General features: G+C 42.8%; 3 protein-coding genes across 5 annotated transcripts; 1 reads left to right on the top strand and 2 right to left on the bottom strand.

Moving 5' to 3' along the window:
• Positions 1-1876: 1876 nt before the first annotated feature.
• Positions 1877-4289, bottom strand: LOC115736909 (F-box protein PP2-A13-like). The gene is made up of 3 exons (XM_030668794.2): positions 3681-4289; positions 3283-3401; positions 1877-2528 (listed from the first exon to the last, which is right to left on the bottom strand). Exons 1-3 carry the CDS (start codon positions 3999-4001, stop codon positions 2105-2107), a joined length of 864 nt encoding a protein of 287 aa, XP_030524654.1. The 5' UTR covers positions 4002-4289; the 3' UTR covers positions 1877-2104.
• Positions 4290-11301: 7012 nt separating this feature from the next.
• LOC115736902 (probable methyltransferase PMT15) lies at positions 11302-15599 on the top strand. Of its 2 annotated transcripts, none has more exons than XM_030668782.2 (6): positions 11302-12088; positions 13635-13845; positions 13934-14231; positions 14525-14914; positions 15027-15104; positions 15196-15599. In XM_030668782.2, exons 1-6 carry the CDS (start codon positions 11372-11374, stop codon positions 15440-15442), a joined length of 1941 nt encoding a protein of 646 aa, XP_030524642.1. In that variant the 5' UTR covers positions 11302-11371; the 3' UTR covers positions 15443-15599. The 2 variants fall into 2 exon arrangements, with proteins under 2 accessions (XP_030524642.1, XP_048141602.1); XM_048285645.1 differs by having other exon boundaries at positions 13635-13836.
• Positions 15600-16193: 594 nt separating this feature from the next.
• Positions 16194-20365, bottom strand: LOC115736906 (plant UBX domain-containing protein 9). Of its 2 annotated transcripts, none has more exons than XM_030668790.2 (9): positions 20107-20365; positions 19600-19661; positions 19113-19509; positions 18905-18988; positions 18705-18818; positions 18163-18285; positions 17519-17638; positions 17390-17446; positions 16194-16733 (listed from the first exon to the last, which is right to left on the bottom strand). In XM_030668790.2, the coding sequence occupies exons 1-9, from the start codon at positions 20188-20190 to the stop codon at positions 16626-16628; spliced, it is 1149 nt and encodes a 382-aa protein (XP_030524650.1). In that variant the 5' UTR covers positions 20191-20365; the 3' UTR covers positions 16194-16625. The 2 variants fall into 2 exon arrangements, with proteins under 2 accessions (XP_030524650.1, XP_030524649.1); XM_030668789.2 differs by having other exon boundaries at positions 17519-17653; positions 20107-20363.
• Between the last annotated feature and the right edge of the window lie 2107 nt (positions 20366-22472).

The raw sequence follows: 22472 nt of genomic DNA on the forward strand, positions 1-22472 counted from the left end.
AACATACCCATTATATATTGTGGGTTTATCCGACGGGAGAAATGTATTTGTATACTATTCATGAGCAGAAGGACATCAAAAGCGCCAAAATTTGCGTACGGCGTTCATTTTGATGTCGAAATTTTTTGCCAGCTTACTTAAGTACCAAATTGGAAAAAAAAAACAATCACTTGAGTGCCAACGCGCGAGAGATTCCGCCCAAACCGATTACATGACATTCATAATTAATTTTTTAATATCACGTGGAATTTTTCTAGAATAAAAAAATTTTGTTCACATGGCAAAAAAAAAGCTAATTTTTTCAAAAGAATTGAATTAAAATTTTTAAAAAATGCTGAAAAACTATTAAAAAATGTAAAAAAGAAAAGGAAGGGCTTGGTATAGCTGTGAGGGCTTGCATAGCCCTTGCCTCCGACGCTATCAATGGCCGCCCGGGGTGGGGGATGGCCGACGAGGGTCGCCAAGCCTCGAACAGTGGCTAGCATCCCCCGCCGATCGCAAGCAAGGGCTTAACCTCCCGGATTTGGGCGAGGTCGACCTCGGCGATCACAGGCGAGGGCTTGACCTAGCGGATTTGGGCGAGGTAGAGCCTCACCTACACCGGCAAGGTCGACCCTCGGCTACCCTAGCGAGGGCTAGGCCAAGCCGTGGTTAGGCAAGGCCAACCTCGCCCAACGACAACCAAGTCCCTCCAACCCTAGCAAGGCCTCACCTGCAGTTGGGGGGCCACCGGCCACTAACTAGGGCTTGGCGATCCTCCACCCTCGCCGGCCGACGAGGGTGGGGTGGCAGCGATGGTGAGGGCAACAACCCTTCATTTATATATATATAAAAGCTTATTTTTTGGTTTTTTAAAAATTTATCATTTTTTTATTACTGAGTGATATCCTCCAGCGAGTCACGTAAGATTAAGTTATTAATAAAAAAAAATGCCATGTAAGCTCACCAGAGCTAGCACCTAAATAATCGTTTTTCAAAAAAATTGATACTCAAGTTACCCAAAAAAATTGACATCAATGTGAGCGCCGTACAGAAATTTTGACACTTCCGATGTCCTTGTACTGTTATTTATGCAATTAATATCAGAAGTGAATAAGGACTCATCCATTATCGAAAAGTAAGTATCTCATGTACCGTCCTAACTTATCTCTTAGGGAGAGGTGGATGATTGAAGTTTTTCTAATTCATGCGGTAATGTAACAGAAAATTCATTATGCTGAATGTATTCCCACTAAGGTTCAATGGGCTATTGGACAAAAAAAAAAAAGGTTCAATGGGCTCGATTCAATGAAGCATAAAGTCCGGCGTAAATCAGATTCTAAAGTTAAAAATAAGTGGCAAAGTTAATGGGGAAATGATGACTTGCTCAGGATTTTTCCGTGTAGATTGATTGTATTACATGCTGAATATCCTAGGCAATTGTAATAATTGGGTTCCGCATCTTGACATATTAAATCTCTGGGCTACGAGGGCTCTCAGCCGCTAGAATAGTTTAATATGCTCGAGAAAGTTTTATCCTTAATGAAGAAAATACCAATTACTGTTGCATTTGGCAAATCGCAATGATATTAGCTCCTAATCTGATTTGATAATTCCCGTAGTTATTCATAATCTTTTCCCTTTCGATCTACAATGCTTTGATTTTTCACGTATTGTTTTCGACACTAATTCTTAAATTCTGGGTGCTTTAAAGCTCGCTCGATTTTGGTGCGTACGATACGAGCGCTTCTATGCTTAACCATAAATGTGTCGGATCACGACACGACATGTCATTCTGATTAAATACAAAAATTATCGTACCAAATCGAAAAACCGACTTACAATGTCACAACCGAGTGTAAAGCAATCCTGAAATAAGTGAAGCAAGAGACTGCCCTGCCGAAATGCTCTTCATAGAACCAATTTCATCGCGCATGTGGAAAGGAAGAAGAAATAGTTACACGGTATTGCCCAGAAAGTTGATTATTTGCAAGGGACAGTAGCAAAAACAAAACACATATGTACACGGACACAGTGAGCTTTCAAGATCCAATCAAAACTAGCTCTACGGTTCGCCCAAACTATGTACTATCGCATGCTTCTCCATCCCGCTACAATACTCGCACTACGACAATGAATTAATCAATTTACCTACACCGCTAGGATATATCAAAACGCAGTCGACACAGAGACCGCCTTTGGTGTGAGTACAGTCGATCTGGGTCATTGAAAATTTGATCTTTGTGGATGCGTCGGGGTTCCCGACGACAAAGTCTCCCATGTGGTAATGGATCCAGTTCCCAGGATTGTCCACATGGCACTGGGACACGACGCGCTGTCCATCGGAAGTTGTGAGCTGGAAGTGGACAGGCTTTATGTCCCAGCCGTGGACATGCTCTGGATTGCATACGCGGCGGCCCAGTCTCTTAGTCGACTTACCGAGCTGGACTCTGAAGAAGACGCTGTATGTCCCTGCAGGAAATGGAAATTCCAACTCTCCATCTACTTCAAACCACCAGATTTGCTGTAGATACGCAACCGTATGGAATCTGCATTTAACAAATAGGGAAAGAAAATCAAGTTTTACCATGTTAAAAAGATTAGATCATTCCAAGATGTAGTTATGTGACGCAAAGCAGAGGCAACATTTTACAAAACCAAATCTCCGAGCACTAGCTTACTCGCTGTTTGAGCAGCTTCAAATTAGAAGAGAATACTTTGCCATTCGACCTCCAAAGATACTATTCTAATAACTAGTATTCACCAAACGAAAGAAGAAATTCTCGGAGCATTAGTTGCATTTGAACAGTTTCATCGCACTCTTCATGCTTAATACATGGTATCATGCTGGCAAGTAGCTACATGTCACTATATATTTTGAAGAAGCTTGGCGGATTATCGTAACAAATTCAAGGAACAAGCAAATGCATTCCTCATATGTCACCAAATCTTTTTCAGAAACATCACTCTCCAAGGAAGGTCCAGTACTAAAGTACTAGGTTCCTATCTGATCCAAAGTCCATCATCTTTGGTGTGATCATCTCACGGAAGTCCTTGTACAGAACTAAACCTAGCGAAATTATTCGAAGCTTCGAAACCGAGCACGCCATTATGCAGTACTCTAATCTTCCAGTACTTCCCAAGCACTGCAAGAACATATTTTGCCATGAATGTTATCTAACTCATACAACATGTCGAGCAATTATGACATCCTCTAGTGGCATCAAAACGAACCTTGTTTACCAGAAAATGAAAAATCGATAGGATTTGGTTCATCCAGGAGCAAAATGAGGAAAGATTTACCTAGATTCCTCGGTCGAAATGTGATTCCAGTATCTTCGATCATCTATTCCGGTGATCATCAAGGCCTTGGATGAAATGGACAGACAAACCCCACCCGTCCTCTTATCCAGCCAAATTTCCTGCATCCCACGCCCCCAGTCCACCAACGATCAGTGAAACGACAACTTAAATCATTGAATAAACTTCCCATTTCTTCTGATCCAAGAAATCCAATTCGTCCCACTTCAGCTAATCCAAAGAAGAGAAAAGGCAAGGCTTTTTCTATTGAAATTGCTAAGTTCCGACCAAAAGAAGTATAAAGAAATTGCTATCTCCTCATCTTATCTTCAATAGGGAAGGACTACAAACATCTCGAAACCCAGGAGAAAAAGGGAAAAGAGAATGAAAAAGCTTTGCACCTTTGTACCGCCATCAAAAGAATTAGGCCTGCAAAGTCGAGCATAGATCTCCTTCTTGCCCAAATTCAACACTTTCGGCTCTTCCAACACTTTGTCGACAATCACCCTGTAATTCTCCGGCAATTTGGATTCCCAGATGAAATCCGCAGAAGAAGCCCCGCGAAAAGCCCGATTCAATCGGGCCAAGCTACAGATTTCGGGCGGATCCAAGTACATCAGCACCGACGCCACGCAGCTCTCCGGTATATCACCCAGCCTCGGCTTCGACAGAGCGTTATCCCCGTCCGGGTCCGACGAAATCCCCGACAAACTCGCACCCATAAAACCCTAGAAATTCGCGAGCTACCTCGAACAGGAGCCAAAGCGGGAGCTGAAAAAAGCAAAATGGAGAGGGGAGACAGGGAGAGGCGCGCGAGAGAGAGAGGATTCAGTCCCTGAACTTGAATCGGAAGGTGTGGATTTTGAGGGAGAGCGAGACCTTGATGCTCAAGCTCGAAATATCCATTTTACTCTTCGAAGAGGATCGGGGACTCGGAATGAATTGTCTGAACGGGGATTTCCTCTCCTCCCAAGAACAGAACCCCTGACGTTGACTCGGAGTTGGGGGGAGAGAGAGAGAGATGAATTTTTTTTTTTTTTTGGTCAGAAGAGAGGTGAATAGGCTATGCTGGAAATAGCAAATCGTAGAGAGAGAGAGAATCGGAGTGGTCGTGTCGGGGTTTTAGGGCGCGCATGATAACACTTCTCTCTGAGAAATCAACTTCCGATCGGAAGTTGATTTCTCTACTTCTCCTCAAAAGTAGAAGTTAATTTTTCTACTTCTGCTCCAGATTGACTCATGATCAGAAAAATTCGTTTGGTAACAGTTGAAAATTTCTATTTTTGAAATATTATTAACAAAGTTTTCGGCGGCGATGGTCGACGGTGGCGGTGGTAGTCAGCCGTGGCGATGGTCGGCGGCGGCGGTGGGTGGTGGCCGCGCAGTGGTTAGCGATGGTCGCGGTCGGCAACGGCGGCAATGGTTGGTGGGGGCGGTGATTGGCGGTTGGAGGCGGCGGTGGTCGGCCGCGGCGGCGGCGGCTATGGGCAACCGAGGGTCGCATTGGGCGGCGGGCGGCGATGGGTGACCGGTGGCCGCGGCGGCCGTGGTCGACGGCCGGCGGTCACAGCAACGGTGGTCGGTGGAGGCGGGTGTGGTCTAAGAAGTGATTCTGGAGCCGAGAAGTTAAACTTTTTTACTTCTCAAAATTGGCCGAAAATCCTATCAGAAGTGAAAAATCTTACAAGAAGTGAAAAATCATACCATAAGTCAATTTTTTTACCAAACGGATTTCTACTTCGATCGGGCTTTTATCAAACACATTTTTTCGCCGGATGGGCTTCCGGCCGAGAAATGGAATTTCTGAAGTGATTTCATGCGGGCCCTTACGGGGAGACGGACAGACAGAGAAACTGAAGTTGATGATTTTAATTACATTGGCAACGACGACTAATTTACTCAATGACGCCAGTAACCATTTGAAATTTAATGTGTTTTTTTTAACTATTGTGTTTACATGTACTTCTAATTGGGATAAGTTGGTTACTTTATGTCCGGATACCATTAAATAAAATGATTTTCCCTTCTTCTTTTTTTCTCTTTCAAAGCTCATTCCGAACAAATAAGAAAGTACGTGTGTAATTACCAAAAAGCATATTAGATGCTAAATGTTTTTGAGAGAGGGTGTTAGGTCGGTGCAGTTTATACGCAAACACATGTACACGTCCGCCGTTTTCTATACAGAGAGAATTTGTATTCGTAGGTTCTTGTTCTTATCCAAATTAATTAGCATCGTTAAATTAATGGAAAACGGGATGGGAAGCGACCGATGCGACGAATCATTCGTCGCCTCCATATGCCCGGGCGTTTAGGCGGAACGTGCAAGACACGCTCCTCTCCTCCGCGCCTCGTCGAAAATGTCAAAACATCATTTTTGCTTAGGCCGCTCCAGCGACCGAGCGCGTGCGCCAACCGATTATGACTAGCCGCAGGGTTTGAGAATGTTTGCAAGTAATTTTCGGACAAGTGTAAGGAGACAACGTGACAAACCCCAATTCAGGGAAACACGCCATTTTTTATTATGTTATTGTTATCTATAGGTTTAGAAAAATATTCGACCAAGCCAAACTGCTGACATTCAACGAGACTGGTGGATTGGAATTGAGAGATATTGTTTTCTACTTGAGTTCCAAGAAAACATCCCATCAAGAAATTGTCGATCGGAGAAATAATTTAATATTTTCATTCGATACCTCGCTTCTTAGCACCGTATATACTGCTAATGAAAGCGTCACACGATTTTAAGGCTCGTTCGTTCTTCCGCGATGCCTTTTAACAATAGATAATTATAGATCCTTCCTCGACGGAGAGGTTCGGATCTTTATTTGGTTTTTACGTAGAGTTTTGCCGCTTGCAAGACAAATCTCGATCGGACAATAATTTAAATCCCCATTTTTAATACGAGAGTTCATAGTTTTGCTTTCAAGGTAAACCCTTTGTTTCGCAAAAAACATTCTGCTCGTCATTATTCTTAGCTTCGATACGAATGGGTAATCATTCCTCGTTTGTTATCAAAATAATAGCCCCTCTACGAACTAAATTAATGAAAAGCAACGGATAAAGCTTATTGTATTTATAATGAATTCCATTATAGAATGAAAGCTCGAATTTCTTTTTCATAATATTAGGGTTAGTAATCATAAAAATTCTCCATTTGATTTAGTCGGAGCTATCGTTGACCGAGAAAACAAAGATTCGTGGTAATCATCAGCAACGCGTCAAGGCTTCCCCTTATGTGGATCCGAGTCAGCAAACGTCCTTGGGTCCACACGTGGCAGGCGTAGGAGTCACAAACATCCTCGTCCCCAGTCATCACTTCATCCTCTCGTCCATAGTTTCTTCTCCATCATTATGATTACACACGTCTCCATTGGTGTAGAAAGCAGTTCGCTTTCTTTTCACTTGGACTAGAAACATGCCGTTTCTCATATAGTTTTAAGACGATTGCCGAGAGGCTCTGAAATCGTTCGAGCCCCGAAACTAATGTAGAGGCTAGTCTCTGGCTCACTGTATTGATGATCTCGTCTAGCAAATCATGATGGTCTATGCTGATCACGAAGAACCTCTCTAATCCAATCGACACAAGAGGAATCGATTCGAGGATCGTCGCTCGACTCCCAATTCGAGGATTTCGTCTAGGAGGGTTGATCGGGTGACACACCATTTTCCTTTAAAAGTTCTTAATGGATTAGATTCGATTTCACGAGAAAAGAGATTTTTTTTTACTCGTCGAGAGCTATATCTCTCTAAATTAGAGGAGTGAAATGTCAATTTCATTCGTTTCGATGAGATCTGCGGGCCTTATTAGACCCGATGCTTATACATCGACCAATTTCATCCTATATCGATCGAGGGTGCCATCTTTGTCCCCGACGAACGCGATTTACCAAATTTGAATGATTGGCACTAGCTTTTCCCCGAGTTATACAAAAGTACGCCATTGAAGTCGATGTTCGGACAAGTCGAGTAAAATTACACGGGCCGAACGTGCGAACGGGCCTCAAGCTGAGTGCCATCTTCATACGTGGGCCTAATAAAAACAATTAAAGACTGTAGACTCTCACCTCATCTTTAGCTAGAATGCTCATGCCCCAGCAAATAAAACCTAGTAAAAAAAAAGGAATTTTGGCTTTGTAGGCCAAGAATAAGAAAGGTGTCATGGTACCTAGTACCTACCATTACTATGACAACCCATTAAATCTAAAGACATGCAAATGCGAATCGACCAAAAATAAAACAAAAAAATCGCGCCGATTCGAAAGTCTAAGCGTTTTGACCATACATATTATTACCATGTGATGAGCACATGTGACGCCCGATCCGACGAGTAGCTTGTAAATATTTGCCGAGCTTCAACTTTATGTCATTTTGTAGAGAGTTTTAAGATTTTGAAACTTCCAAGATGATATTAAGATAAGGGATATGTGTATTAGAATTCCTAAAACTTGTCACGAAAATGCAATTAAGTCTTAAAAATTGTCACGAAAGTGCAATTAAGTCTTAAAACTTTCAGAACATGAAATCAAATTCTAAAACTTGTCAAATTGGTGTAATCAAGTCATTCCGTTAACTCCGTCCAATTCGGCTAACGAAAATGCTGATGTGGCATTTTTTATTACTTTTTTAAATTTTCTCTCTCCTACGTGGCGTTGGCATGGTTAAAATAAGAAACCGAAATAACTAGTTATAGTAAGCATGAAGATGAAGGAGCTAAATGAAATGTGTTCTTTTTATACATATAAGATAATTTTTAAAAGGTGTCGTTTCGATCCAAATTTAACTTTTATTATGTATTGATTAAATTAAAATAATTATTAAAAAAAAAAAAAAACCGGCAAAGCCTGAAGGCAGGCCCTCGCCGTAGCCCCATCCCCCCAACCATCATTGGCTTTCCGAAGATGGTGGGACGAGGGACGACCAGGTCCCATCCAGTGGCCCGCGACCCTAGCTAACTGTAGCGAGGATCAGGCCAAGGGTTGTCGCTGGCTGGACGGCCCAACAGGGTCATTGTTGGATAAGGGCCAATGATCGTGGTCCTACCAGCCCAAGCCCTTCCAGTGATGGTTGGGGGGATAGGGCAATACCGATGGCCTGGAGGCAAGCCCTTATTGTTATTTTTTTAAAATTTAATATATATATATATATATATATATATATATATATAATCGGATTTGGATCAAAATTGCGTTGTTTTAGACTCATCATTGTTGTTTTAGCCACGTCAGTACTATTAGGGCGTGGTTCATACTCCCAAACGACAGGGCAATGCCTTTTGGACACGAGAGGACTTTACAATTTAAGCCCATAATTTTTCATTAGTAGTTTGGGCTCGGGCTCATAAATAGCTACTTTTGCATATACTTTTTTTTGTTTATAATCGAGTGATGTAACGACGAGAGGTTCGAGATACTAATTATAATGGAATCCTCTGCTAGACGTAAACTTAGTTTAAGGGTAAATCATGATAAAAATTTTGTGTCTCGATTTTTCTTTCTTGCTACGTTTTACTTCATTGTGATCGTGCGCCGAATCCTAACAAACACCACATAGGAGAGAGAAAGTTATAAAAAATGACACGTTAGCGTTTTCATTTAGCCGAATTGGATGGAGTTAACATAATAACATGATTGCGCCACTTTGACAAGTTTTAGGACTTGATTGTATTTTTTGAAAATTTTAGGACTCAATTATATTTTCGTGACAAGTTTTGAGATATTGAACTAATATATCCTTAAAGATAACGGTTGGAAGACACTCATCAAAATCGCCATGGGAAATAGAGAAGACTGTTTTCCACTGGTGGATTAAAGTCAAAGTCAGCCAATTTGGGCAATTAAGATATGGCAAATTTCATGGTTGGTCTAGGCTCTAATGCTGATTGCCTAATTGCAAATGTCCTCATCAAGGATGGCAGCCGAGGGCCCCACCTCAACTGCTCCAAGATCTAGCTTTCCTCAATTCATCAATCACCAAATCCAAAACCATCACCTAAGGAAGGCATCTCTGTTTTCTTTATTCCCCGTTCTAAATCCACGACCTCCAACTTTGCCTATCTACTGATTATTATACTCGAAAAAAAGTTATATTCTTGTTTTTTTTTTCAACTCTATGAATTTTATTTTCGTACATGATTTTGTTGTACATGCAGTAGCAAACGATTGAAATTTTGTCCTTTAGATGCACGAGATCCATCAAATCAAGCTATCCAGTATAATTCAAACACGTAACGTTTCGACAGTCGTATTTGTCATTTCTTACCTAGCAAACGAGCATCTACTCTTCGATATTTACCGATTGCATATGAGACGAGGATCTCGTCGTATTAGCAAAAATTTGAAGACCCCCTCGTTGCTAAATATAAGGGAGAGGAAGCTCCTGTCAATAAAAATCTCCTCGCATCTGTTCTTTTTTGCTTGAATTTTAGTGCAAGACCTCATTGGGAGTCATGTCCAATTTGCTTCGTTGTCTGCACTGCTATGACTCCACCAAGTGTCGCCTCTCGTTCTATTCCGCAAGTCAATGGAAAGGTTGATTCGGTCATTTAAATCCCTGTGATTTTTTTTTTATATTTTTTTGTCTTTTAGGACGAACGCTTGTGATCTCCCACGCAACTTAGATTCTCTCGTTGTGTTCATGCTTTCGACGGCCGACGTTCATGCATGCCTGCAATTTATATACGAGATCTCCCACCATTTATGAAGTTTAAGCTTTTGGGTCAAACGTCGGAACCCGAGATCGTGTGCAGCCGTCCACTCCCGGTCCGACTTGCGAGCGAGAGGCGCGTCGAAAAACATCCCATCTTGTTCGGATACTACTCCCACATAGATGAAGAATACCTTGATGTCGAAAAGGAGTACCGTCCGGTCCGACCATGCACCAACATGCAACGAGATATCCACAGAGGCTATGCTTGAGAAAAAAGAAACAGATTCTTAAAGTCACAATACACCAATTTTGAAGCAAAGTGCAAGCAAAGCAACCCCTTCCTTGCCCTAATTCCTAATTAATTTTTTTTTTTTTCAATTTCGGTTTTTCCCCAAATACGTCCGGTGGGACCCACCCCACCAACAAATGGGAAAAAAGAAAGAAAAGAAGGAAAGAAAACCCAAGTAGAGGAGCTTCCCCACTCCATGTTCCAAGGCCAATAATATTGTTGATTAGGTTTAATTTTGGCTTAATTAAGTTGAGGATTTTGTACGATTTTTCGTTTCAGGACATGTCAACTTGGCCGTTGGTTTTCGACCGCCCCAGCTCGTAGGTTATTACCAAACCGATCCCCATGCAACGTGGTTGGTCAACAATTTTTTGGCACTTTCTTAGGGCACCAACTTCGGTTGGATTATTGCCAAAGGTTGCCGCTCGATCGGTCCAAGGATTTGTTACCATATAAAATCAGTTGACTTAATTTTTAACCGCACCTCTCTTTCATAATCTCACTCTATTCTTTTCACCGATAAATGCTAAAATTTCATCCTCCGCAAATCAGGATCCGAGTGAGTCGTGCAAAACCGTATTATTATATTAAAGTATATAAATATTAAAATAACCTATTCATTTAACGATGTAAACTCGAGAACAGTTCAATGTGGCCCACAAAATATTACGATATTTATGCTCTTTTTTGGAACCATTGATTACGAGATCTCTTTTTCGATTTCTCGACTTCTTATATAGGGCGATCATAATTAATTAATAGGGATTGATTTGCCATAATTAGCATTTAATTGATCAAGATCCTCTTTCCTTAAATCCCTCCTTTTTTTTTGTTTATTTCCTTCTTTCTTACCCTTTCGTATTCAAGTTTATTACAATAGAGATCGTGTCTACGACACATATTTTTCACAGGTCTTGATTTATTTTTGTCGTCACTTCTCTTGCTTCACTCTAATTTTTCAGATCTAAGTTTTAAGTTATAGAATCCGACCGTCGCTGCCTCAGATTTCAATAATAATATCAAAAAAGTCTTAAGTTCACGATCATCTCTGCAATCTCTTTCTCCCTCGTAAACATGTTCGCACGTAGTCGCGCTCTCTCTCCCTCTCCCTAAAGTCGTTGCCGCCGCCGTTGACAGTGTCGTTGCCGTCTCCTGCCGATGATGGCGAATCACAAGAATTGCCCGAGCCCGTTCCAAAGCTTCCCCTTCAAGACCAAGAAGGCCAACCTCTACTACATCGCCACCGCCTCCATCCTCTGCGCCCTCTTCTACTTCCTCGGCATCTGGCAGCACTCCGGCGCCTCCTCTGCCATCTCCTCCTCCGGCTTTTCACAGTTCCCGTGCACCATCCCCCGCGTCGTCCCTTCGTTCTCGCCTCACAACACCACCTCCGCCAACGTCGTCCTTGACTTCTCGGCCCACCACAGGGCGGAGGACCTCATCCCGGCAGGGGAGGTGGAGACGGCGCAAGATCTCCACTTCCCTCCTTGCGACTCGAAATTCTCCGAGCACACACCGTGCGAGGACGTGCAGCGATCGTTGAGGTTCAATAGAGAGAGGCTGGTATACCGGGAGAGGCATTGCCCCGGGCAGGGAGAGAGGCTCAAGTGCCGGATCCCGGCACCGCACGGGTACAGGGTGCCATTCCGGTGGCCAGAGAGCCGTGACAAGGCGTGGTTCGCGAACGTGCCGCACAAGGAGCTGACTGTGGAGAAGAAGCAGCAGAACTGGGTCCGGTACGAGGGCGACCGGTTCATCTTCCCCGGCGGCGGGACCATGTTCTCAAACGGCGCCGATGCGTACATCGACGACCTGGGGAAGATGATCGACCTCAAGGGCGGGTCCATAAGGACCGCCCTCGACACCGGCTGCGGGGTACGTACCAAATGTCTCTGAATTTCAAATTAATCCGGTTCGGTTCACTCTCTGAATAATGATTAATTGATAGGGTATATCCTCAATAAAGCGTCCTGATTAAGTCAACAGTATGAACTAAAATTCAGGTTTTCATGGCATTCAATTTGAGTAACATACAACAATGTCACATCGTTACCAACGTTAAAACGTGCAAGGCTTGCCTTCTTACGTTGCTACAACATGTTTTAATCAGTACCATAATTACTTGCATTTGTTAACAAATCATCACTATACGTTTTGCCTTTATGAGCCTCAGTTTAAGTAACATATTTCAGCGAAAATTCTCGGGTTTGACGAGTTGGTCGAGGCTGTAAGAACTTCCGACTCAGTCGCCCCGTTCCGATTCCACTGACCGGCATGCTTGCTACAGGTCGGGAACATCTCCACAACTCAAAAACTTGAACTTGATCGATTCATAGGACTTGTAGAGTAGCATATTTCATGGATTTCCGGGCATCCGGATCTCCACGCCCTTGTCCCTAGACCGGAATATTATAGTGGCTGAAGTTGCCGCAACTACTAGTAGGACATTGTAGATTTCTTGAGGGTCGGTCAGACCATGACCGGGGGCGGGTGGAACCGGCCCGAGACGGAAGAACAGCTGGACAGGAGTTTTGAAATGAAAAATTAGGAGATGTGATGGGTACATGTGCAGACATTTCCTATATGCGTGGGTCCGAATTGCTAACCATGGAGATGTCATTAGTATAAACGAGCTGTATGTATACGACGTCGCATTGGTGGATCCACAGTCAGAACTTACTAATTTGTGAAATTTCAATTGAATTTTTATGTTCTATGGTAAGCCAAATTTCATCATGATCACGCTTTGGTTGATCTCTGAGTTGGTGAAGAGTGCTCCACCATTCCACCAGCGCCAACCACCCAGACCAAACTCACCAAATCTGGAGTACGAATCTGCCTTAGCGTTTCCACATTTTCACCCCAATTTTATGGGGGGATCCATTCAATTTTTTTTTTTTTCCCACTAAGCTTTGCCAATTTATCCTATAAACTGAGATTGATTCTAGTTTGAGTACCAATCAAGAAAGATTTTGATACTCGGGAGACTAATGTTTGGAGGTATTTGGGATTCTTAGTCAGAGAGAAATCATGATTTCGCATTTTAAGTGCGGCGGTTTCAGAGCTAATTGCGGATATCAGATGTTACATATAATCAAATGTATCGATAGGGGTAAGTCCCTGAATGATCTTGCGTTCGTGTACATGTTAGGTATAAGAGCATCTAATCTGTTGCATTACCGAGTTTTTGCACGTAAGAACTGTACTAGTTGAACCAGTTGAATCCACAAAGATTGCAGATCTCAGATCTTACCATTGCTTCACACTCTGCAACTAGTTCAAGAATTCATGGCATGAACATGATCGAATGTTTTGACTTTCTCAATTTTGTATGGAGGCTGAGACAGCATTGTATGGCTAAATAGATCAATTTGGGGCAAATGGAGATTTTGATCTGAAGCATGGCCTTATGGCTTTGCAGGTGGCTAGCTGGGGAGCTTACCTCTTGTCGAGGGACATCCTCACGGTGTCGTTCGCGCCGAGAGACACCCACGAAGCTCAAGTTCAGTTCGCTCTCGAGAGGGGAGTGCCCGCACTGATCGGAGTCCTCGCTTCCAAGAGGCTTCCGTACCCTTCAAGAGCGTTCGACATGGCTCATTGTTCTCGCTGCCTCATTCCTTGGGGTCAGTATGGTGAGTCATACTATACCCCTCCCTATGTAATTTCCGGTTTTTAGGGTCGTACTAGTGATTCATGGTATTGAACATTCATGAAATGCAGATGGGGCATACTTGATGGAGGTCGACCGGGTTCTGCGTCCCGGCGGGTACTGGATTCTGTCGGGGCCACCGATAAACTGGGAGAGACACTGGAAAGGGTGGGACCGAACAGCCGATGATCTCAAAGCGGAACAAGATGTGATTGAGAGCATAGCGAGAAGCATGTGCTGGAAGAAGCTGAAACAGAAGGGCGATATCGCAATCTGGCGAAAGCCCACCAACCATGTCCATTGCAAAAGGAACCGCAAGGTGTTTAAGTTCCCGCCTTTCTGCCCTGCGCAAGACCCCGACAAGGCCTGGTACGGCTTGTGTTTCGACTAGACTCGTTCTTGAATGGTTGTATTGTTTACATTAATTTTGCTGTCATTACTTAGTAAGGTTAAGATCGGTACATGTTCGCCCTAGGAGTGTCCGTGGCGAACTTGCGAAATGTAACTAGAAAGCAATGTCTTCTTCCTTCATTCCTAGGCAAGTTCAAGGAGGAGGGATCCGATTTAAGTCGAGCCGTATGGCCAGAGTTGTGTATAACTATGCCTCTAGATTTGGTTGTCATTCTTGTATCCTTGACCCCATAAGTTTGTGCTCTCTACAGGTACACCCAAATGGAGACCTGCTTAACCCCACTTCCCGAAGTTTCCGACATCAAGGATATCGCGGGAGGGGAGTTAGCAAAATGGCCCGAGAGACTGACTGCCGTGCCTCCGAGGATCGCAAGCGGAGACCTAGGAGTAACGGCGGAGACATTCAAAGAAAACACCGACCTGTGGAGGAGCAGAGTCTCTTACTACAAGTCCCTGGACCACCAACTAGCCCAGAGAGGAAGATACCGCAACCTGCTCGATATGAATGCCAACTTGGGAGGCTTCGCGGCCGCGCTGGCGGATGATCCGGTGTGGGTCATGAACGTGGTTCCAGTCGAGGCCAATGCCAACACCCTTGGAGCGATATATGAGCGCGGATTGATCGGAACTTATCAGAGCTGGTATGTTTGGTCGGGGATCAGACTCCCCAAACTCCTCGCTCAAACTGCTCTTTCGCGAAAGGACGGTGGTCGAATTAGCTAATGTTCTTGGCCACGCTACTCTTCCTTGTAGGTGCGAAGCCATGTCCACTTACCCTAGGACTTACGACTTCATCCACGCCGATTCCGTATTCACCCTCTACAATTCGAGGTACTTTTGCTTCCCTTCTCCTGATTTTCTCTTCGGATACTCGATTCGGATTCTGAATTCTGATGACTAATCCGGTGTTTCCTTGCCGCAGGTGTGAGATGGATGATATTTTGTTAGAAATGGATAGGATCTTGAGGCCCGAAGGCGGAATCATATTCCGCGACGACGTAGATATTTTGGTAAAGATCAAGAACATGATGGATGGGATGCAATACGAGAGCAGAATCATAGACCATGAAAGGGGACCTCACGAAAGAGAGAAGATTCTTCTGGCATACAAGCAGTACTGGACAGCTCCAGCCCCAAAAGATGCAACCGAAACTGTTTCTCAGTCATAGTTAGACATGGGAGAGACACCCGATTCGATCTTGTTTTGCAATTATCATGTTCTTATGTCCTTTTGCTTTTCCATTATTCTTGTGTTAATAATTTAACCGGCATTCAATTTTTTTGGTGCCCAATTTTTTGGATGTATCATGCTTAAGATTTTAGGATACCTGGCTTGGAAATTCTTGTACCAAAGACGAAGAGATTCAACTTGTGATGAGAAGATAATAGATAGGGTCGGTACTAGAACTCCTGGCTGAAGTCTTGAATCTATTGTATGAGTCAGGGGATATTCAAAAAGTCCGAAATCTATTGTACGCTAATTCGGTTCTAAGCCTTTCAATTGGGCCAATGTAGTCCTAATCCTTTCAAAGATTTGTTAATTTAGTCATAAATCTTTGAATAATCTGTTAGTGCAGTCCTTTATGCCAATATAAGCTTAGGACTAAATTGGTAAAACTTCAAAAAGTTTAGAACTAAATTGAAACAATTAATATATTTAAGACTAATTGGGAAAAACTTCAAAAGATTTAAGATTGAATTGACATAATTGAAAGATTTAGGATTAAATTGGCAAATCATCAATAAATTTAAGACTACATTAGCACGATGGAAATCGTCAATAAATTTAGGACTATATTAGCATAATCGAAAGATTTGAAACTGAATCGATAGCTGTATAATAGATTTTGAATTTTACGAACAAGTTTCCCTCTCAACAAGCATGAACTTTGTCTGCCCGTTTTGTTTCACCGCAGGATAGAATTGAAAGAGCGCAAGTTAACCATCTTTCACAAACGATGTACCAGACAAGTGTCCGTGTCCGTAACCCCTTGACATTTCCTACAATGTGGACATACCACCATCAGGCCGAATGTTTCACGTAAGGGTCCCATTGAGTTGGAAGAGTATATGAAAGTGCTGCAAACAAGCAACAGATTTTTTCCGGCTAAAACACTCGCCGATACCTAGTAGGTAACTAATACCCAATTGTAGTCATGACCGGCTTAGAGCACAACTCTACACTCATCACCAATCTTAAATGCTGTTGCGTCTTCTCTGGTTTGGGATCGATCATTACCGAAGAGCTTTGGTGAAGCAACCTGGTCAGACGCGGTCGATAGAAGGCTATGGATGCACCTCTCGACATGTCCTTACTCGTATGGTGCAATTTCAAGGCGGTCAAAGCCAATGCTAAATGAACTCTAGAAACAAAGCTTCTTGTTTACCAGTTAGCCCCAATGCACTAAAACTTGAGAACCTGTCACCATCAGTGAACTCCTCGCGAGGATAAGGCCTTATCTGCTCATCAGAGGAAAATACAGAGATCAGTACACAGGCAAATAAACCAGTTTAGACTTGCTCATTCTTCCAACGCGGGACTTGAGAAATGTACTTAAATAGAAGACTAAGGAAACGCACATTATGGCTGGGGCGGAGGAACTACAAATGAATGAACAGGGAACATTTCCTTCACCAGACACGAAGTGCTGTTTTTATTCAATAACATTGAAGAACAAGAGCAAAAAATAGAAGATTTTGAATCTTTTGCCATTGTGGAATGAAATGTAACGACAGTTACTGAAGAAGAGCCAAAATGTGTAGTCATTTTTCTGGATCATCAGCAAAATACCAATATTAATGGGAAAATTACTAATAATCCTGATCAAGTAGACAGAGTGGCTTGATTTGGCTGCCTCCTGCATTTATTGGGGCTTTATTTTTCCTAGATGGGAGCCTGAATAACTTGGTTTTATGGGTTCACCAGAAAGTCGGAGACATGATGCCACCTTAAATAATCTATGCTAAAGATTACAAATATACAGCAGAGCGCATGCTGACAAAGATATAGTTATCGTGATTAGCCATACTTCAACGACAAGACGACTGCATTGCTCATATGCTAAAAAGAGGCTGAGAAGTTAAGCATAAGGAAGCAAATAGATCGAAACACTTGCCAGTCTATAAGCCATAGGCTTTGCCCAACCACCAGCATCTATGAAGTCAAATAGAGACTGCAGAGGAAGAAAAATAACTGTGAGATCCAGTGTTAAAAAATTGCTCAAAATACACATAACTAGATTCACCTGAAGCTTGTCAGTCATGAGGAAGCGGCGACCGTGACGAGCCCCATCCGGCATGCGGACAGCAAGATTTATTGATTCTCTGTCATCTGGTGCAGGTTCTTGAGGTAGAGAGCCTCCACTTTGAATTAACATTTTCTGAAATCACTCGCAGTAACTCATAGGATTAAAATCAAATAGTACATCTCGACAGGAAACATGGTGGAAGTGGAAGGCTCCACTTTTTTGAGTTGAAAAATAAATGAATAGTCATTCGTAAGGCTCAACTTCTAGGGCAGGAGAATCCTACACACGTAGTCTAATTTACATGGAGCCAAGTGCCCCTGGTTTGGCCCAAAATAAAATAAAAGTGTCCCCTTGACAAAGCAGACTTGTCCTAGAGCTTAGTTGACAGATGCCATGATGTTAAGGCGTTGACTTTGTAATGCTATGTGCCTATGAGGATAGGAATGAAGAATTTCAATTTCCATCCATTGGGAAATTTACAGCTTCAAGCATCACTCATGTTCAAGCTCGCTAGGAGCAAAAAGTAAGCTACCCGGGACATCACTTGAATGAACGGACTTCAGAGGAGTCTATTTTCTTCTGAACGTAGCCGCATGAGTGCCAATTGCCACCTTATTTATATTCATCAAATATAGATTTACCTGATCAGACTGATAGGCATCTGGACCACACTGAATATGATCATGATAATGCTGGTTGGACTTATCATCCTGCAAATTCAGCCCTTCCAGCTTAATCTCATCTGGCTGTGATGCACTTCCCAGCTTCAATGAAACATCGCGTGTTAGAGAATACCTTCTTGCCTCAATGATGGACAAATAGAAACAACTCCCCATCCAAAAAAGAATGTGGGCACCCAAAAGAGAAAAACAACAGAAATAGACGACAGGACTAGACAAAGAAAATAGTGTGCAAGCGAATGCTTAGATCATTCATCAAAGTTGTGTATCTCGCTATGCAATGCAAACTAAAGAGGGCCATATGCTGAACGGAGGTTTGCTCAGAGGAAGAAGTTGATGGGTTTTCACAGGATGACTAGTGAACAATATGTATTTTCCCAACCAAGATAAATGCCACATACTTCTGCTCACATGGAGAACCTATTGTGCTTCTTATAAAGAAGCTAATAAAAAATACATTATTTGTGCATCTAGTATTTTGAGTATGAATAAAAGACGCTCACTTTTGATCTTTTATCCTTAGTTTTGTCTGCACTTTCATGTGAAGCATTAAATCCAGATTCATGGTGTATATCTTTCACTTGTTGCACACGCTTCTCTTTCTCTTGCTCCGCTTCCTGGAATTTTTATTGGAGTGAGATGAACCAAAAGACCACACAACAACAGGGGAAAGGTGAGAAAAAAATTGCCATGACCAAACAACCATCAATGACAGTGAAATTGCACGATCAAGCTCCTTATCTTCTTGGCTAGGTTGCCTTTGAGAAAGCCCGGAACCAGAAAGAAACTGCATCACATGCATCGAGGGTGTTACAATCCGGAGAATGTGGTGGTAAATAAATGCAAAAACCAGAGAAAAGCAGTGACCCCAATTCAAACGGTCACTCCCGCAATTAACTCTCTAAATGTACCTCCTGCTTCGATGCCTCAATAGCAGCTCGGAGCATTTCATCTTCTGCATCATTTCCATATGTATGCGAACTTCTGATTTCAGCTGGAGTGCTAGAATAAACCGGTGTTCCAATAACAACACCGGTGTTAATCGATCCTGAATGATAAGGCGGCTGATTACCACTGTCGAATGCTTCAGCCGACCCAGTCATGTTGCTCGGAGAAGTAGCAAATTGTCGGGGACTAGCAAATGCAGAAGCGCCAATCTGGTTAAAGAAATTTCTCCTATAGTTTGGGTCAAGAAGAGAAGAAGGCTTGAAACTTCTAACAGTGTGAAAGAGCGGCACGAGCCCTTGCCGCCCATCGTGATTCCGGCTGTCCATTTCATGAGGATATGTAGAAGTTGTAGGAGGAAATCTGAGCAGGCGAATGAGAAAGCAAAGGATCAAATGCAACTCCAGCATAATGTGCAAGAAACCCGAGAAAATGTCGAATTAAGGGACAGACGTTTGGTGGATCCCTTCAGTAAAATGGGCATTGACAGCCTCGTTGAGATTCCCACCATATTCCTGCGAAGGATAGACAACACAGACAACAGATAACTCTCAGATTCTCCATGAAAATAACCTAATAGATCACACATTGCATCTCGTTTTCAAGACAGCAACCGAAATATTAGACGGATCGGAGAGCCAAATCTCTAGTCCTCACACTTGCCTCTCCATTTGTTATCACTCTCCATTATTGCAGTCCAAAAGGAAAGCAGAGTCGCACATAATCCCTCCCTCCCTCCCCCCCCCTTCTCTCTCTCTGTCTCTCTCTCCAGTGGAGCCGTCACTTAAAATGCCATGAAATTGCAGCGGAGCAACAACGATCCAGCACAGGTTGCCGCATGTCAAGCTACGTCTTACGCAACTAGCTACACCAACTCGGAGACCTCTGAGCGGGAAAAGCCGGAGATGGTTCGAGGCCCTGAAAATGAAGGAAAAAGAGGGAGGAGGAACGGGAACGTACCTCCAACCGACGGACGGCCAGAGGCTCAGGCGTGCCGGTGATGGCCATGAACGTGTCGATGGACTCTCGGGACGGCCTGGGCATGGTGGTTCCCGGCGTTGCGGTTGGAGTGCGACGCCGGTGTGAAAACGGTTAGCGGTGGCGGCGACTGACACTGACAGTAGGAGCTCGGAGAGAGTAGGATAGGACCGCACCGCCTCTTTCTTTCTCTGCCTCGGATGCTCCCTTCTTTCTCTCTCTTCTCTCTCTTCCCTTTTTACCCTTGTCTCGTGCCTCGAGGACCGGCCCGCCAATTATGAACCCGTCGTAGTCACAATTATTTTACGAAATACAGTGGAATTACCATGTTACATTACGGTAAAGTTATTTAGAAGATCCTCCATTTCCATCTTGAATATGTATGCATGTCTCTTAATCATGCATACATGCATAATTCTCATGGATGACAATTGATATTGTGATATTGTCTTACCTTGATAGTGGTACCAATCTCGGTAAGTAACAATTGATATCAGAGTCGATGGTTGATTGGGTGGGATCCAATCTGTTTGGCCTTTGGTTAATATCTCAACAAAGAAATTTGGTGACCAACACATTTTTTGGGCAGTGGACGTTTTGGTGTAGTAACGTGGCCCCGATGACGGACCTCGTGGTTCAATCTGGAAAAAAGAGAGCGGGGATGAAGTTGGATGTCGATGGTGATTCAATCTTGAGATGTCTTAATGCAGAAGGATACTTAGATTAGGGAAGAGCCGTGAGGAAAGATTGTTAAGATATATGTATGAATTATGTTAGAGAAGTCTCATATCGGAAAATTGATGTGATATTAATCAATTAATATATTATCCTGGTTGGCTTGTAACTAATTGGTTTGCATATTTTGACCACTTAAATATCATGTGATTTTTTAATAGATCATTTGAGTGTCATGGCTTATTTTGAAAACGTTCACCCTGCGTGCTATGTCGCGTCGAATTTTTCGGCACTTAGGTAAATATTTCTAAAAAAATTTGGCAAGTGATCGATTTAAAAATCTAACACTCAAGTAGTCGAGAAAAAAATTATGATCCTCAAATGAGCATTGTACGAAAATTACAACAGACCAAATTTGGAACTTACCCACGATGTATCGGTGCGGCACTGTTTCCATAGGCGGTCAATTCGACTCTCTAGAACATCGGACCTACTGCACAACCCTTGCCATTCGTTGGTTATTGGGAGCATCACGAAAACTTCCGAGTCGAAATATGACTTTCAAATTAAGTTCTAAATTAGTGGATTCTGTCAAAGGGTGTGGTGATGCCATACGCAAAAAGGAAAACCCTTGCCCTTCGTTGGTTATTGGGAGCATCCCGGAAACGTCGGGGTCGAAATATGGCTTTTAAATTAAGTTCTAAATTAGTGGATGTTGCCTAAGGAAGTGGCGATGCCATATGCAAAGAGGTAGAGATTCATAGAATGGCAGAGGCAAATGGAGCTTTTGCGCTTTTTCGTTAATCCATGAACAATATAAGAGGTTCCCTCATCCATTAGTCTATATGATCCGATCCCTAATATTATTGAATGATAAGAAACTAATCCTCATTTCTATGACTCCATATATTCAAGGATCAACCATATTAATGACGAAGAACGCATTTTTGCTATGCTAATACCATCAAACTCGTTGCCCTCCAACGGGTCGGGTCTTGAAATTCCAACATGTCCGCTTGCCCCGCAAGACGACTCGTTGCGTAACGGATCTTTTACTTGATGAGCCTACGATGTGCCAAAAGCTTCTCCACGCCTTTTTTCCGATGTAAGCAACACATCAACCACGAACAATCCAATCACCAGCCACATCACCGTATCAACGACGTCGGACCCAATAGTGTAGACTCCACGTCAACGTACAAGTCAACAGTTACATCCCGCACGTGTCAGACTGTCAGACAGTTTCAGCAATTGCTCTCTTCAACAAATCGAATTCCTCTTTTTTAAGTAGATCGCAATAACCATGTGATTATATTATTTTCAAACTAGACCTTAGATTTTTCGGACCATTCTTGAGGTATTTTGACGCACTAAGGTTGTTTCTAGCCTTAGTTAACTCCATATTTGTCCTCGAAGGTGTATTTTTCTTCATATAATTTATCCACTCTACACTTTTTCACCAATAAAGTGCACGTGCATTGGATAAAAGGAGAGTCCTGCTCCTCATTTTGACCATCTTGAATTAATCAAATTATATTTTATAGGCTCTAGAAATAAACATTTTTAAAGGACAGAAAATACAAATTTGCCGAATTCGGAAGAGTTGGATAGATAAATAAGACTGAAAGTGGCCTCTTTGGATTAAAAAAAAAAGTGTATACAAAAGGGTTTTA

The sequence above is a fragment of the Rhodamnia argentea genome, chromosome 9 (genome assembly GCF_020921035.1).
Source record: "Rhodamnia argentea isolate NSW1041297 chromosome 9, ASM2092103v1, whole genome shotgun sequence".
In the NCBI taxonomy this organism is placed as follows: domain Eukaryota; kingdom Viridiplantae; phylum Streptophyta; class Magnoliopsida; order Myrtales; family Myrtaceae; genus Rhodamnia; species Rhodamnia argentea.

Coding starts and splice junctions, on each gene's coding strand:
- LOC115736909 (XM_030668794.2), bottom strand. CDS start 4,001: ATGGGTGCGAGTTTGTCGGGGATTTCGTCGGACCCGGACGGGGATAAC. Junction 3,402..3,680: donor CTTTTGATGGCGGTACAAAG/GTGCAAAGCTTT, acceptor CGTGGGATGCAG/GAAATTTGGCTGGATAAGAG. Junction 2,529..3,282: donor ATTTCGACCGAGGAATCTAG/GTAAATCTTTCC, acceptor TGTTAAATGCAG/ATTCCATACGGTTGCGTATC.
- LOC115736902 (XM_030668782.2), top strand. CDS start 11,372: ATGATGGCGAATCACAAGAATTGCCCGAGCCCGTTCCAAAGCTTCCCC. Junction 14,232..14,524: donor CAAGACCCCGACAAGGCCTG/GTACGGCTTGTG, acceptor TGCTCTCTACAG/GTACACCCAAATGGAGACCT. Junction 14,915..15,026: donor ATCGGAACTTATCAGAGCTG/GTATGTTTGGTC, acceptor TCTTCCTTGTAG/GTGCGAAGCCATGTCCACTT.
- LOC115736906 (XM_030668789.2), bottom strand. CDS start 20,190: ATGCCCAGGCCGTCCCGAGAGTCCATCGACACGTTCATGGCCATCACC. Junction 18,286..18,704: donor CTAAGGATAAAAGATCAAAA/GTGAGCGTCTTT, acceptor GTTTCATTGAAG/CTGGGAAGTGCATCACAGCC. Junction 16,734..17,389: donor AGCCTATGGCTTATAGACTG/GCAAGTGTTTCG, acceptor TCTGATGAGCAG/ATAAGGCCTTATCCTCGCGA.